General features: G+C 38.1%; 1 protein-coding gene across 1 annotated transcript; it reads right to left on the bottom strand.

The window, feature by feature from the left end:
* Nucleotides 1-5,225: 5,225 nt before the first annotated feature.
* Nucleotides 5,226-7,390, bottom strand: LOC105263123 (protein odd-skipped). The gene is made up of 2 exons (XM_011299122.1): nucleotides 6,770-7,390; nucleotides 5,226-6,327 (listed from the first exon to the last, which is right to left on the bottom strand). The coding sequence occupies exons 1-2, from the start codon at nucleotides 7,228-7,230 to the stop codon at nucleotides 6,018-6,020; spliced, it is 771 nt and encodes a 256-aa protein (XP_011297424.1). The 5' UTR covers nucleotides 7,231-7,390; the 3' UTR covers nucleotides 5,226-6,017.
* Between the last annotated feature and the right edge of the window lie 7,853 nt (nucleotides 7,391-15,243).

The raw sequence follows: 15,243 nt of genomic DNA on the forward strand, positions 1-15,243 counted from the left end.
TTTAAAATCATTATAATCTCCGTGGGAGAAGCTCGGAGGATTGTTTGTATTGCAATGGGCACTTTGTTATGATTTAAAATGTGATAAATATAAATACGTCAGGGGGTGGGGAGAGTTGTAGAACATATTTTATTGGCACCAAACATGTCGATGTTTTTCCATGAAGTCGTTACTTGTTTTTACTAGCTACCTCCTTCCACAATTTTACACAATATACGTGTGTTAAACGTGTATTGGGTTGTTCAAGGGGGGAAAGGGGGGTGGTAAGAGGTGGAGGGGGGTGAGGAGGGAGGTTAAGGCGAGCGATGAAATATGGCGCACGAACCGGGGACGTCTTAACGCGCATGCCTATCTGTTCTGTTCTGTGCGAGTCAAAAAAAATGTGAGAGGGGAACGAGGGGGCAGATGAGAGGGATCCCCCGCGGCTGGTGAGCGCGTGCCTCCAGGGCAATGCGGGGGATTTTAGAGGTTATGGAGGGGGGAAGAAGCAAAGGAGTCACGAAGGGGATTCACACGATGGGGGATCCACTGAGGAGGAATTTTCGCTGATGCTGTAGAGAATTCTTGAATTTTTTCGGGCGATTGAGAGGTTATGGGGGGACGCGGGGGCCAAAAGGTGTGAAATTTTGATCAGGAAGGGGCACCGGTGATAAGAGCGATGGGCAGTTAGAATGTAGGTAAAATGTGGGGGGCACTGCGGAGATCGTGGCGGGAACTTTTGAATTATTATGTCAATACGGCCACGGGTCCAATAATTTGTGATGTTGTGCAACGAATCATTAGGTTTTTTTTATCTATGACTTCATTCATTTACGGAACACCGTTTACCCTGTCAACTCAATTACAACATTGTAAAATTACTCCGGAGATGGGGACATGATGTAATAGCCCATCTGTCTAATTTGTAATTTTCTATGTGAAACTGCTTCGGATCAGTGATGAATATGATTTCGAAATGATGTCCCATGAAATTTTCCCAATATGATTGGAGAATTAAATAATGAATTTCGAATTTTGGCGAAGATTTATAAAGACCCATATTCCACTGCATTTGGACTGTGATTTATTGAATATTGGTTTGAAAGCATAAAAGTAATGACTGTATCAATGATTTATCACTTTTACCTCAATTGAGACATTGAAGAACAAGCGAAATGGAGAAAATTTTGGGTTTCTCTTCTCTCCATTCTTTATGTCACAATAATCCCAAAACAGGCGTTAGAATAATTTTGAATCTATCTCTAATGACTCCAGTGAAACCCGATCACCGCGAGTCATTTGAAAATTGATTATCGAAATCCGAAACAATAATGACGCAGTTAACCCGACTATAAATGACCGACTAACTGACAATCACTGTCACGGGATAAAATGAGTTACGAGCCGTTAATTCCATGAGTAGCGTATATATCATCAGTTCTATTGGTGCATTAACAGCGACGGAAAACCGCAAACAGATCTTCAAAAAAAATTGGTGTCAATAAAAATGAGAATGTAAAAAAATCATAAACAAAATTGTACAGAGAAAAACATGGCGTGCATTAAACCGCTCTCTCGCTGGTTATTCCATTATTGCTTACCTCGTTAAGACATCAAAAACATCCGACAAGACTGCATGAATCAAGCGAGATAAATTTTTCCACTCTCAAAAATTCCTCAGGAGAAGAAATATCATGTTGAATTTTATCCCCCGGGCTATCGTCACTGTAAGTCCCCTCCCAATTACTTCGTTACGCGACGGCAGGTAGTATAAACGTTTTCGGCTAAAGATATTTCTACCGCGCAAAAGTCGTTCGGGTGTTTTTAGCCTTTAGGCGTCCTTCTCGCAAAAAAAGAAAGAGAAAAATGTAAAAAATATAAATGAAAGAGAGAAAACCCGGAGCACCCGTCACGCCTTCCCAAACCCTTCGGTTCGCACGGGCTACCCTAGGGAAACTATCTCACTCGAGACGATGAGCCCCACAGAAACTGTGGAATCCCCGGGGGTTTTCGGTATTTTGCTACTACCACCCTGAGGAAATATCTCAAATGAGAGAACAAAGAAAAAAAAAAGGCTGCCAACCTTTTTTGCTCCAATTAGGGCACCAGTTCCCACGGAATTCCTCTTCCGCACGAGTTAAAAGGAGTTTTAACGTTCTCGAACAGATGGCAGCACCTGGCGGATCCTCCTTGACTTCATCCTGATGTAGAGAGAGAGGATGTCAAATGCGAAGAGCTCAACTGTAAACAGAGCGACACACGTGAATGCGAAACTAAGTGGTAACGTTTCACCTCAGTCGGTAATAAAGATTTTCTACTATGCAAAATCCATTTTTCCCACCTTCAATGTGCCATTCGATGAATTAAAAATTCACAACCCCGGAAAAACGACGATTTGGGCCTCAGGCCCCTCCATCAATTTTAGCAATTTTTCCAAAAATTGTTTCACAAAGTGCTGCTTGGAAAAATATACCTTGCGGTCAGAGAAAAAAATCAGTTGTTTATCTGGCGATTTGGTAGTTTTATATATATTTTTTTTATCTTTTGGAAGATGATCTGGGCCCGAGTTTAAACCACACTACTAAATAATAGTAGGGGAGATATCCTTTACAACCCTCCTAGAAATGTGTCTACAATGTGAAAGAAAATAAAGAGTGAGAGATGAGTGAATGTGTATGGGTCTGTTTGGGTCCAGAGAGTCGTGAGACGTTTACCTAATTGCCGGTCACAAAAAACCGCGCACCGCCCTAACCACAGGGCCCCGAGGTAGCCCAATGGGTATTATGAGTTGTATCGCCCTCTCTCTCTCTTCATATTTATCTCCTCGGTTCTGCAACCATTGGATGATGTCTGGGTGAATTTTTATCTCTGTATCTTTTTATGATATGTGGGAAATTGACACGTTGGATTGATAAAAGAAAATAATGTAATGGTACGTGTTGGGGCCCCATGCCCTTATACTCCGATGTTTATATACGGTCATAAAGAGTGTTTACTAACAGAGATATTATGAAAGAGGCCGCGAGAGTAAAAATGCAAACATAGACCTGTAGATATTTTTGGTGGTGCGATAAGATTTTTGGGCCTCATGCTCTAAAGAAAAGTATAAACACGAGATTTAAGATTCTTCTTAATGCTTCAAGAAAAAATGATATCCATCTGAATTCGACCGTAAAGATGAAATGTTTGAAATTATAACTGAACAATTGGGCCTTATCCGCCCAATTTTAACGGCATATGTTACATTGACGGATGGTGGCGCCGAGAGGATAAAAAAAATGATCGAAAATGAGATCAAAAGAGGAGTGAACAATACATCAGGCGTATCCCGAGCAACTCCTGGAATTCGGTCGGTCAGGATTTCTCTCTGGTGGGACCCAGGGGTCCCGGAGGTCGCGAGCCGCCCGGTGACCCTTTAGATAAGACCCACGCCCTAATAAGTAGTTACACACACATGGCGCTCAAGTGAGCCCGGGATATCCCCATGAGTCCTCCCCCGAAAAACAGCCGGGGCCTTTTAGAACAATCTGAATCCACGATGGGGCCCTAACCTTCTTGCGCACCAACTCTGTGGTTAACATTTTAGGACTCAGTGCCGAAGTTTAAACGAGGGAGTGAGGAGAGGGGGGGAAATGCCCACGGGACATTCCAGAGGGGCCTTACGCTCCCACACCCCCGAGCGAAATAAAATCGCTGGAGGGCCCAAAATCGTCGAAATTTAATTTCATAACCCTCTGGGGCCCCTTTTTCTCCCCATCTCTATCTCTACATCTCTCTCTTTCTCTCTCTCTCTCTCTCTCTCTTACATCTGCAATGTCTCTTGGGATAAATTGTTGGGGCCTTAAGGAACGTTTCGCGTAATGGTGAGAGAGCTTCCTTTTCTGACCTCAAAAATATCACCCCGCACTGTCATTATCACCCTCTACCCCCATAACTCCTCTTCCTTTCCTTCCTCACTCGTGGGCCTTATGGGAATTTTGGGCCCAAAGTAATTGAAGTAGAAAAATATTTCACCGATAAAATGAAGAGATCTTCTTTTGCGTTTTTTTTTAATAATCCCCCATTAATCCGTGTTTCACAGTTGTCACTCCGAGATGGGGCCCGAGGCCCAAAACAAAATACATGGAAAAAAAAATGTTCAAGAAACCTCAAATCATTTTCTGCCAAAACAAATCATTAGGTGTTTTTCAGCCACGATTAAAAGCCATCAAAACTCCTGGCAATTTCTTCGAATTTTTTGTTTTTTTTTTGTTTTTGAAAAGATAATGAAGAGTGATGACCAATGATGCAGAAGGTTAGCTTTTCGTTACTGAAAATAAATGCACCCGGGATGACACAAGAGGTTTCAGGAAGAAAAATGAGAGATTTTTGTTTTCTCTTTTTTTCTTAGACGCGAGAAAAGATGTTTTTTCTTGTTCTCGTACCTGACCACTTTTCCATTGTGTCTCAGGACTATCCAGCTGATTTGAAAGAACGATTATACGAGGAATGAGAAGAAAAGATGAAGACCATCAGCGAATACTCGGAACCACGGGAGGTCACTACCTACGATTATTGTAATTAAATCATTCCCTCCTACTTTTTTCGGGTTGTAGTTTCGGCTACCTGACTCAAGGGGTCGTATGTCAATGTTCATCATCAGGGTCGAATAAAAAATCACTCTGGAGATGAGAAGATGAGCAATTGTCAGTAATCATGAATTACTTTTACTGTATAAAATAATGCCATTATGGCACCCATTCAACATCTACTCATGACTAACTCCCAATATTTGTCAACCAATAGAACCATTTTATTGGCATTCATGGGTGCAAAAGGGGGAGGGGTCGTCAGCCATCGTAAGGTCGTGAACTTAATTAAAGATACACATTGGCCCGCTGAAATAGAAAATAAACTCAGGGTAAGACTGGCCCCAGGTGGTCATTTATTCGCACTCGAACAATTACCTCTCCCCTCCAACTTTTTTTCCATCCCTTACGACCTGAAAAGGGACCCCTCGAAAAACATCAACTGTCTCAACAATAAAACAGTAAAGAAAGGGAGAATAAAATCCGGAAACATTCCCAAAAGTCATTGACAAGCCGAGTAACGGGCCCGAATGATTCTCTTTGTCGAGCAAGTCCCAAACTTGGAGCCCCTGAAATAAAAGAGGAAAGGATATTCAAGAATAAATGAATTCTCTTCAATTTTCAACTGCCTTTCCATTTTAATAATTTCCCAAGTCAAACTATAAATCTTTAATACAGACTAGGGTGAGCTTAACTCATAACTAACATTATATTTGGTATCTATGATAGTTAATATTACGCTAATTTCAGTAGAATCAATCACACATTTTCGAATGAGATTTGGTAACTTCTCAAAGTAGGTACACCATGAATTCAACATTTCTCTCGATTATAAACTAACATCAATAAGTTTTAAACACGATGTACATTAAGAAGATATGATACATTCAGAGTTGGTCTTATCCCTATTATTTACACCCTTTTGAATTAGTGGTAACGGAGGAGTGGAGAGAGGTAACGACTAAAAGGTTTCGATAAGATGGAAAATGTACGAGGTGTGGGGGATATGTACAGTATGGGTGGTCCAGGGTTGACCAGAGACTATTTACAGGTCACTGGAGACGACTAAAAAACACGACAAAGACAAAAACGTCTTTCCCAGATATTATCTCATTGAAAAGTCCTAATTTTCAGAGAGATCGGCCATCTCGTGGATATCCAATGGTTATTCAAATAGCTTGACACTTCCGGTTCTTTGTCTCGGGGAGAATGTACGTCAGCTGGTCCTCAAATTGTTTCGGATTAATTCGGAATGATTCGAATTGATTCGGATTGATTCGGAATGATTCGCATTGATTCGGATTGATTCGTATTGATTCGGATTTATTCGGAATGATTCGGAATGATTCGGATTGATTCAATAAATTAGGAGTTACGGAATATATTAAGTGTCTATGTACAGTGGAGATGATCTCCTTATCACCGGTATAACCCCTGGATTCTCTCAGAGCCCCAGAATATCCTGTGGTTTTAGCGTCTCATGATGTCTTCGATGGTGAAACCCAATTTTGGAGGAGGTGTCCTCTCCATCGGGGGAACATACGACTGCTGGTGGATCATCACCTCGTGGGGATCAACGCGCAGGTCCTGGGGTACTTCGGTGTGGGTTAGAAGGTGAGTCTTTAGATTACTTCGTTGATTGAAGCTCTTGGAGCAGACTGGACACTTGTGCGGCGATTGCTCCAGATGAAGGGCTTTGTGGACCTGGAGGGTTCTACTCTGGCAGAAACCTTTGCCGCATTCTGTGCACTTGAAGGGCTTCTCCTTGCTGTGGATGTACCTGAACAAACGAAATTAAAAAATTAAGATCAATTCGGTCATTGCAAATATTTCAATATTTTCAGTAGAACTCGTTGATATTTTTTAATATATAAAGAATAGATATAATTTTGTAGAACTCGGTATTCTTTTTATTAATGAAAAATTAAGAATGTATAAGAGATGAATATACATTTTTTTCGATATTTTTAAAATTTCAATTGAGTAAATTTCGGATATGTTAATAGATATTTTTAGAAATATCCATTTTTACTGGTGAATTGAATGAAAAATATATCTGGGAAATGATGAGTCCAGGATTTTCAATTAATCTGATCATACCCTTTACCACCGAAAAATTCCCCACTCCTGTGAATTTACAGGCTAATGCATTGCCCCCTCTTCTCAATATTAAAATCTTCCTGAAGGTCAATAATTTGAACTGAAAGAATTTTGAAACTTACCGATGATCTCGGAGATGATCCTGTCTTCTGAAGGCCTTTCCGCAAATGTCGCATGAGTACGGCCTCTCATCGGTATGAGTTCGCTCATGAATGAGAAGATTGTAGCTCTTCGTGAACTGGCGATTGCAGAATTTACAGATGAACTGTTTCTTGGGACGTTGACCGGGCAGTCGCCTGGTGAGAAAGCTGGCAGGCGGTGGAATGGTAAGCCCCGGATGAAGAGGTGGCTGATGATGATGAGATGGTGTCTGAGGACAGTATCCACGAGCTGCCATCACCGCAGCACCTCTCAGCCAGTGATCAAAGATTGCCGCGTGATAACTCGGATGCTGGGGATGAGGTGGCGGTCCATGGGGTGGAATTCCTCGGATCCAACGGGGGGGTGACCCCACGTGTGTATGAAGACCCGATGGGGGTGTGTGGGGGGGAGTGAGCGGCTCCATCTTGGCAGTCTCCATCATTTTATATCTTCACTTCACAGTATTTCCTTTTATTTTTCACTCACTAAAAATCAAGTCACCTTCACTGGTCCCTCCGGGGTGTCCGACGATGACGATCCGGACGGGGTGAAAACTGATTTAAATTCAATATTTCCAGTGGAAATTTCGGTAAAGATTTGCTGTGGCGCTCTCCTCGGGATTCGAGACGATACTGAAGTGGAGGAAAAGTTCAAGTTGGGATCTGGTGGAGGCAACCGATCCCAGACCCCTGGGTAACGGGAGGCACTTGGGCTCCTCCTCCTGTTCGTTGGCATGCCGACTCCCGGTTGGGCGCTCTTGGTATACAGGGGGCGGGGCTTCTGAAATGAGTGAACGAGGCATCAACGGTTGCCCCTACGGGCGTCGCGACGCTACCTGCCAGGGGTGGGGTAGGGGGCCACCAGTGGATGACGCGCACCAGCTACTTCTTCTTTGTCTCCACCACGCATTTTTCCACCGATTTTTTTCTACCTTTTTTTTTTCTCCCGCCAGGGGAGGGGGGAGTTATTAGTGATAATACACTTGAGGAAAATTGAGTGCTCATAAAAATTGAGGGACGGGTAATTGTCATTTCAAATGATGAAATTTTTAATTCATCGATAACGATGAAAATACCGAATTAATTAATGCTAAATTATTGTTCTTAGGATCTTCAGTGGTTTTCCGGGAATGCGATGGGGACGATGAGAAAAAAAATACTTCGGTTAAGTTAATGCAAATATTGTAATTGATCAAATTTAAATTTTTCATTTTTTATGTAATATCAAACCGATATGATTCCAAAAGTAGAAAAATGGAGTTTTTAATTTTTCCAACTTCATCTCTAATGATTTCAGATGATGGATCCATGAAATCAAATTTTTCTTTCTCATACCTAAATATTGTTTAAGTCTAGTGGTCAATATTAATCAGAATTCAATTGCTTTATTAATTTTGTTAATTTCAGAATTATCTAAAATCAATTTATTCACCATAACTAGATAAACAATGACAGTGGGTATTTCAACGATCGTTTCGTAAAACTTGTCGCGATATCTTGAACGAGTTGAAGGATGGAAATAACAGCGATCGCCGTTATATCGATATTATCGAATATATACATATTCGATATCGATATAAAAATTCGTAGTTTATAAATATTTAAATTCTAGACTTCACGTGGTACATTTTCCCTCAATTAAATTTAATTAGATCGCGAAATAATAATCCCGATATTATTCCGTCGACAAAAATTTACCGATTACCATTTGTGAAACGCTAATTTATTAATAAAAATAACTATACTATGACGATGGGCGTTAGCTTTCGGCAAGAAATTGTTTTATATTTTTCCTGCACTAAATGAAGTTAAAGATTAAAAAAAAAATCATTTAACTACATTATATGCAACGAAAGAGGAATTACCCATTGGTTTTCTCTCAGGGAAAGTCTTTGGAGAATCTAGTGAAATAATCTATTCCATTTCTCAGCCCTCCCCCAAGCGAGAAAAAACCCTCGGAATTATCATCTAAATGTCCAGATGTCAAGAGCATCAGGTTGCCGATAACAATCGCTAACCAGCAGTCCTATTTTTTTTTTTATCTCGACTTCCACCATCGAGTGATGATGCGAAACCGTGAAAGAACGATTTCTTTGACCCTCACTCGATGAAATAAATAAAAAACGTATGAGTAATCGTCAAGTGTGTATGAACGGTGAGTTTATCAGTGAAGTGAGAGAGCGATATGGGGCTCCTGTTGATTTCTCGAGAGTGTTTTTTGGTCGAGGGAGGGAATCGATATCTCACTCGTCGACTCTCGTAATAATCGCCTCGCCCCGGCACATTTCGCTGTCATAAATATATCCTCGTGAAATAGTTCAAACAGAATATACAACTGATAAAATGAATGCCCTCCACTCATTCTCGCGGTCTCTCTCTCTCTCACTTTTTTTTTTTCAGTTCATTTTTTCTCTGGGGAATGTTAACTCCGGTGTCATAAACAGAGATATTAGCCGGTAAATGCAGGGGAATGTTTATTATTCCTTCGGCGAGCTCTCCAGGAATCGATTGAAGCCATTAATTCATCGATTGGTCATTGAGAAAAATTTGCGGATTTATTAATGACTTTGGGAAAATTGCCGATTCTGAATTCGAAGAAAAGTCAATCATTTCGATGATGAGACACGAAGAAAATTTATTAATAACAAATTTCCCACAATTCGATTTTTATTCGCGATTTGCGGAGAAATTTTATCAAAAAACTGTCTGAGTATTGAATAAATAATAATTCATTTGCTTACAAAAATGAAGAATATCATTGAAAAATTGATTTGCCATAATTCTGACAAATCAATTGTCTTAATTTTTTTTTTAATAAAAATTTGACGATTTGAATGTACAATTTATTCTAACAGAGAATTCCTATTGTTTAAAATTTTCTCGCAGCGAAAGAAATTAAATAAAAATTATAACATAGGAAGAGGGGGCGAGGGGATTGAGGGGAAATGTTTTTGAATAAAATTAATGAGAATGGATCACGACGGTTATCACTGGAGCAACTGATCCGCTAATTGGAACACGAATTTTTTCCTGTTGAACACGCGCTGCTGGTCTGAGTAATAACCACTCGGTGTTATCCACTCGATTCTTCTTTTTTATTTTTATTTTTTCATTTTTTGCTGAGGCTAATGGGTGGAGAGTAATCTCATTATGCGCCAACAACACGCCACAGCTGGATACAACTTCGAACCTGTCGCTTCTGAATTTTTCGATGAGTCAAAATCCTGAACTCCAGTATATTTTTATAAAAAAAAGACCGACCCGTTCTGCTCCACATTTATTTTCTCATTTTTCGTTTTATCAAAACTGAAGAGAAATATATCCGAAGAGCATGCGCAATTTAAGCGCAATTAAAGCGCAATTCAAGCGCAATTCAAGCGTAAAGAGTCATAATTATTTAAACTAATTAATTAATCAATTTTTTAAAAATATGTTTTTCACTTTGGGTTATCAGAGAAGAGTTAATAGACTGATCGCGCATTCGATTATTATCGATTTACCGGGAATATCGACAAAGGATCATTCAGTAGCTTCTTACATCGAGAAATAAGTGAAGTTACAAAATTGATAAATCGGAATAAAAATAAAAGCATTGGAGTGGCTCAGTGATAACGATCGGTGCTCACTTTGATGTGGAGAAATGAGTGATTCTTATCGATTTTATGACTCTTGGAGACACACAGTCCAGAGATAACCAATCTTTTTCATATTTCCGCTCGGATGTATCATCGTTATTTACAATTTCATCACTCTAACTGGAAGGTTATATTGATCATTGGCGGAATATTTAGCTCTCTGATTAGAAACACCGGGAAAATTCGGAGGTATTCTACCAAAAAAAATATATATGTTTGTTTTTCGTTTTTACATTTCCGGAATTCCTCACGGTTTCATCATCAACGACAGAATTCGAAAGGAAGGACTGGCCGATCAGTTCCGACTTTCGTCGACTAACTAAAAACCTAAACCTTTCTTTTAATAACAATAATAAAATAGAGTGACATTAAAAATTGTTCCATTGTGGATTTTTAATTGTCTTTCATATCTGAACAGAGATGAATAGATAAATTAAGTATTGATTATTGATTGACATTAGTCGATTGATAGACTGTCAAGTAGGATTCTCCAAAAATAAAAAAAAAACATAAATAATGTGAAAAAAAAATCGGTAATAATAATGTACATCATGGAATAGGCTTATTGTAATTTTTATATTCTTTATTGTAATTGTAATTGGCTGTGCGTCAATAAAGATGTTTATTATTCTAGATTCCTAACGTCGTTAAACAATGGAAAAAATTAATTTTTCGAAAGCATAAATTTGACATTGAATCTAACAATCATTAAATGATTTTCAAGACGCTTATCGTTTTAGATAGTGATTCTGTGATCTGACAAAGACATTCGACAGTGTCAATTGCTACTACCCCAATTTAAATAAAAATATGTCCCTATTACCCCACACTCTTCTATAAAAAAACTGATAACTAAAAACATACGGTGCGCGCGCAGAAAGTGTTTTTTCTCACTTGTGCCGTAATATCCAGTGCCATGGAGACGAAGACATCCTGAAGGGATGGGTACGGGTTAGAGTTTGCTGGCGAGAGGGGGGTGGATAGGGGGGTTATGTCTAGTCTGATGGAGCTTTGAAAACCGAATTAACGACCCCCTGCCTCGGGGTACAGGCGACCGTGTACACCAAACTCATCTCCGCCCCCATTATATTTGTCTTTGTATGCTAAACGATTTTCCGAGATTACACCAGACATTGCATATGCAGTGCCCGATGTACTCCATCGCTCCATCTTTTTTTATATAAATAATGGTGGAGAGGAAGAAATAACGAGATTTTTCGCACAGGGTGCAGAAAGTGGTCTTTCCAACTGTGGAATTACACTGAGAAAAATAATTATTACTTAAAATAATAAACCATTTATTACTTGATTAATTTATTCATTTTAATTATTACTTGAAATAATTAGTTTTGCCAACTAAATTTACTAACGACGAACAAAGAAAATTGTTTAATAAATTCACGAAGCAGAAATAAATTAATTCACCGTGAGAATTTTCTCTCCGATGACGACAAATCAATTAATTTTGGGATAATCACAAATGAGAAATAAAAAAAGAATTGATATTTTTTACTTAGAATAATAATCCCGTGAAAAATTCAGTTACAATGTGATAGACGAAGAAGATAGGAGAAGTGCATTTTTTTCGAGGTCAGTTTTCAAGAAATATCTCAGAAATTAAGAGAGATATCGACTTTTCCGTAGATACCTTTTTTGTTGCGATAATCTTTTTCTATAAAAAATATTCATACAAAAAAATCGATATATTCCTTCAGTTCCGAGGTATCGGGCAATAACTAGCTTCAAAAAAAATGTACTGATCCTATAATATATCCATTTCGCTACTAAATTCCGTACTTGCATATTCAATAAAAAGAATTAGTTTTTATTTTTATATTTCATTAGATTTCTAATTAATAAACAGGTTTATTACTTAAAATACCTAATTAATAAAATAAATAAAAATTAATTAATTAATTAAACCTGATTTTAAACAATTTTCTCTTGGAGGATACCCAAGACCGTCAAAAGCTAAAGAAAAAAGTTTTTACAGAAAACCTGTGAAATTTTCATGGATCCTATAATCTGTCACTTCCCCAGTTAAAATCCAAAAATCATGACCCAAAGATTATTCAACATGAACCGATAAAAAAAAATCCACTTAAAATTCTGAAGCCATTTGAATGGCCCGATGGCTGAAGTGGCCTAGAAAAGCCAGACAGCGTGACTGTTCATGTGTTGAGTCCTCTAGGCCCTCGAAAAAGTGATAAACAACTCGAAAAAAAGGAGACAAGTCCTTCGACACAAGTGTCGGCGTGAAAAATCATCATCTCAGGATGAAAAGTGATGTTCAGCATCCCTTCCATCGTTCACATACAAACAAAGGCACAATGCCTTCATAAAAAACGACAACAGACATTCAACAACTTGTGTAAACAAAAGGTTCTTTGTATTTTTTTTTTGTATTTTTTTTTTGTATTTTTTTTCTAGGCGAGTGGCTGAATTTCGGGTTTACCTCTGGGAAATGTTTTAGAGAATTGTCAACTATTAAAATATATGAGTTCTCGGGAATTCCCGAACTGACGCAGATCTAATTCCAAACATGTGGTGAAATATCATTTCCGGGACTTGAAAAATTTTCGGCGCAAATATTTTACGGTAAATACAGGATTGACGTAGGTTCTGAGTTTTCGTTGTGGGTTATAGAATTGTGGGGAATTGTTGGGGATTCCGACTTCAGAAGAAACATTAAAAATTGAATTCTCGTACGTTTTAAGTCCAAAATAAAAAGTGAGAAATTTGAATTTGATCTATGCAGAAGCAGAAATGTAAGAAATTGAGCGAAAGCCGGGGATTTGTCAACCGATTTGTCAAATTTAAAACAATTCTTTTGTAAGAATTGAAAGTGCCCGAAGTTTTATAGGACTTTGATTTTTTAGGATGACTTTATGACGAATTTTCCTGACAAACTGAACCGTTGAAAACCCTTCGTCACTACCTGGACAATAAAAATTCAGGAAAAAGAGCTAGAGACCTAGAGACCCAGTGAAAAATATTTACGATTAAAATTTTGACCTTTTCGCCGAGTTATAACTATTCTGGAAGTCAATAAAGAAATAAAAAATAAGGAGTCGAAGGCTCGTGGCGATTTTCCCCCCTCCGAACCTCGAAAACTCCACGACCGACCAAAGTGAAATTTTCTTCCTTTTCCCAACGAAAATATCGTCAATCTATTTACCCAATCGTTTTTACAATTAACAAATTCCCTTTTTATCCTTCAATTTTAATATTTCAATTTTTTTTCAATTAATCAATTGCTCAATCAATTAATATCTCGAGATAACACCATCTCATGGAGATATCAATTAAGATCGATTGATTGAAATCTTATCATTGGAAAATCAATAAAAATTATTGACTATTCACTACTTTCTACTGGACATTCCGTAATTGTTCTATGATATTTTTATAAAAATAAAGAATTTTTCGGATTGTGTAATCAGCCCGTATGGCATTTTGCATTAGTAAATAATTGAAAAAAAAATTGTATTGGTTAGTTCCGGAGATAGGGCACGTGTACTAGCCGAGTAGTTCATAAACATGAATTCTTAGGTATAATAACCGAGATATACAATCCGGAAGGTGACAGCAGGCGGTCCCTTTTTCCTCCACTCCAAACCAGGTTTTTACACTGTAATTCACAGAACAATGGATTTTATGATTTTATGTTTATTATTTTTACGACTGCAGTAGCGAGGGGCCTAGTACTTCCCCCGAATCCTGTATTTAAAATACGAAAATCTTGTTTTTCTTCACGAGATTGTGAAGCAGTTCCAAGGGACAGAAATTTCAATGCCCAATCTTAGGATGATAATCACAAAAATCGCGACTTCTCATTCAAAATATTCGTTTTACCGCCAACACATTTTGAAAAATCGACAAAAATATGAATTAATAGAAAATGTGTTCATCTGCTTGAGACAACAAGTCGATCTATTCCGATTCGATTCACCATTTATTGATATCATTGTAAGAAATATTTTGACACAAAATAAATTAAATTCGGTCAAACGGGTTTTTAGATACTTGAAAAACAAAAATTTTAGAAATAGCTGTATCTCGAAAAATACTTCACCGATCAATCTGAAATTTTGCCCAGATATGCTTCCGGATACTGTCCAGTATTCCCCAGAATTTCAGATTTTTAGCTTGGATTGTACCCCTTTTTTGTGTTGTTTTTCTTTCGAAATGGAAAATTAGTATTTTCATGTTTTACATAATTATAATACAAAATAGGAAAATGAAAAAAACTGATCAATTTCAAGATTCTATACAGAAGCACAATGAATAAAAAATGGAATTTCCACGGGTCAGAATGATGTAAATAATAAAAAGAAATAAGATAAAATCCTGAGAATCCGGAAAATTGCCAAATAAATCAGCCCACGGCTTTACAACCCAGAATTTCATAACAGAAAACCCCTTTCCCAGTATTTCCATTGTTAGAGGGGCCTGATGATTATTTACACTGCTCCCTGGTGTGCGGTTTGACAAACGGGTTACAGCACCTCTTCCACGTCATTGATGTGAAAACAATTTTGCAATTGTGTAAGCGCAACCTAAACTACTGCCGATGACCCAGAGGACCAATAAATTCGGGGCATTTTCAAACTGCAGCTTTGAATACAATGCACTTTCTACGGGGCCTTATAAAAGGGGCTATAAACTGTATGACCTAATTTTCTCATTGAGGGGTCCAAGGTCGAATATTCGGTGCGATATTTCCCATGGATTGTGGAAATATGTAGTACTGAGTGGAAATTTAGTGCTGTCTTTCAACTCAGGTGAAAAATTCATACCATTTTTTTGCAATATCAGAGT

The sequence above is a fragment of the Fopius arisanus genome, unplaced genomic scaffold, assembly GCF_000806365.1.
Source record: "Fopius arisanus strain USDA-PBARC FA_bdor unplaced genomic scaffold, ASM80636v1 scaffold00013, whole genome shotgun sequence".
Classification (NCBI taxonomy): Eukaryota; Metazoa; Arthropoda; class Insecta; order Hymenoptera; family Braconidae; genus Fopius; species Fopius arisanus.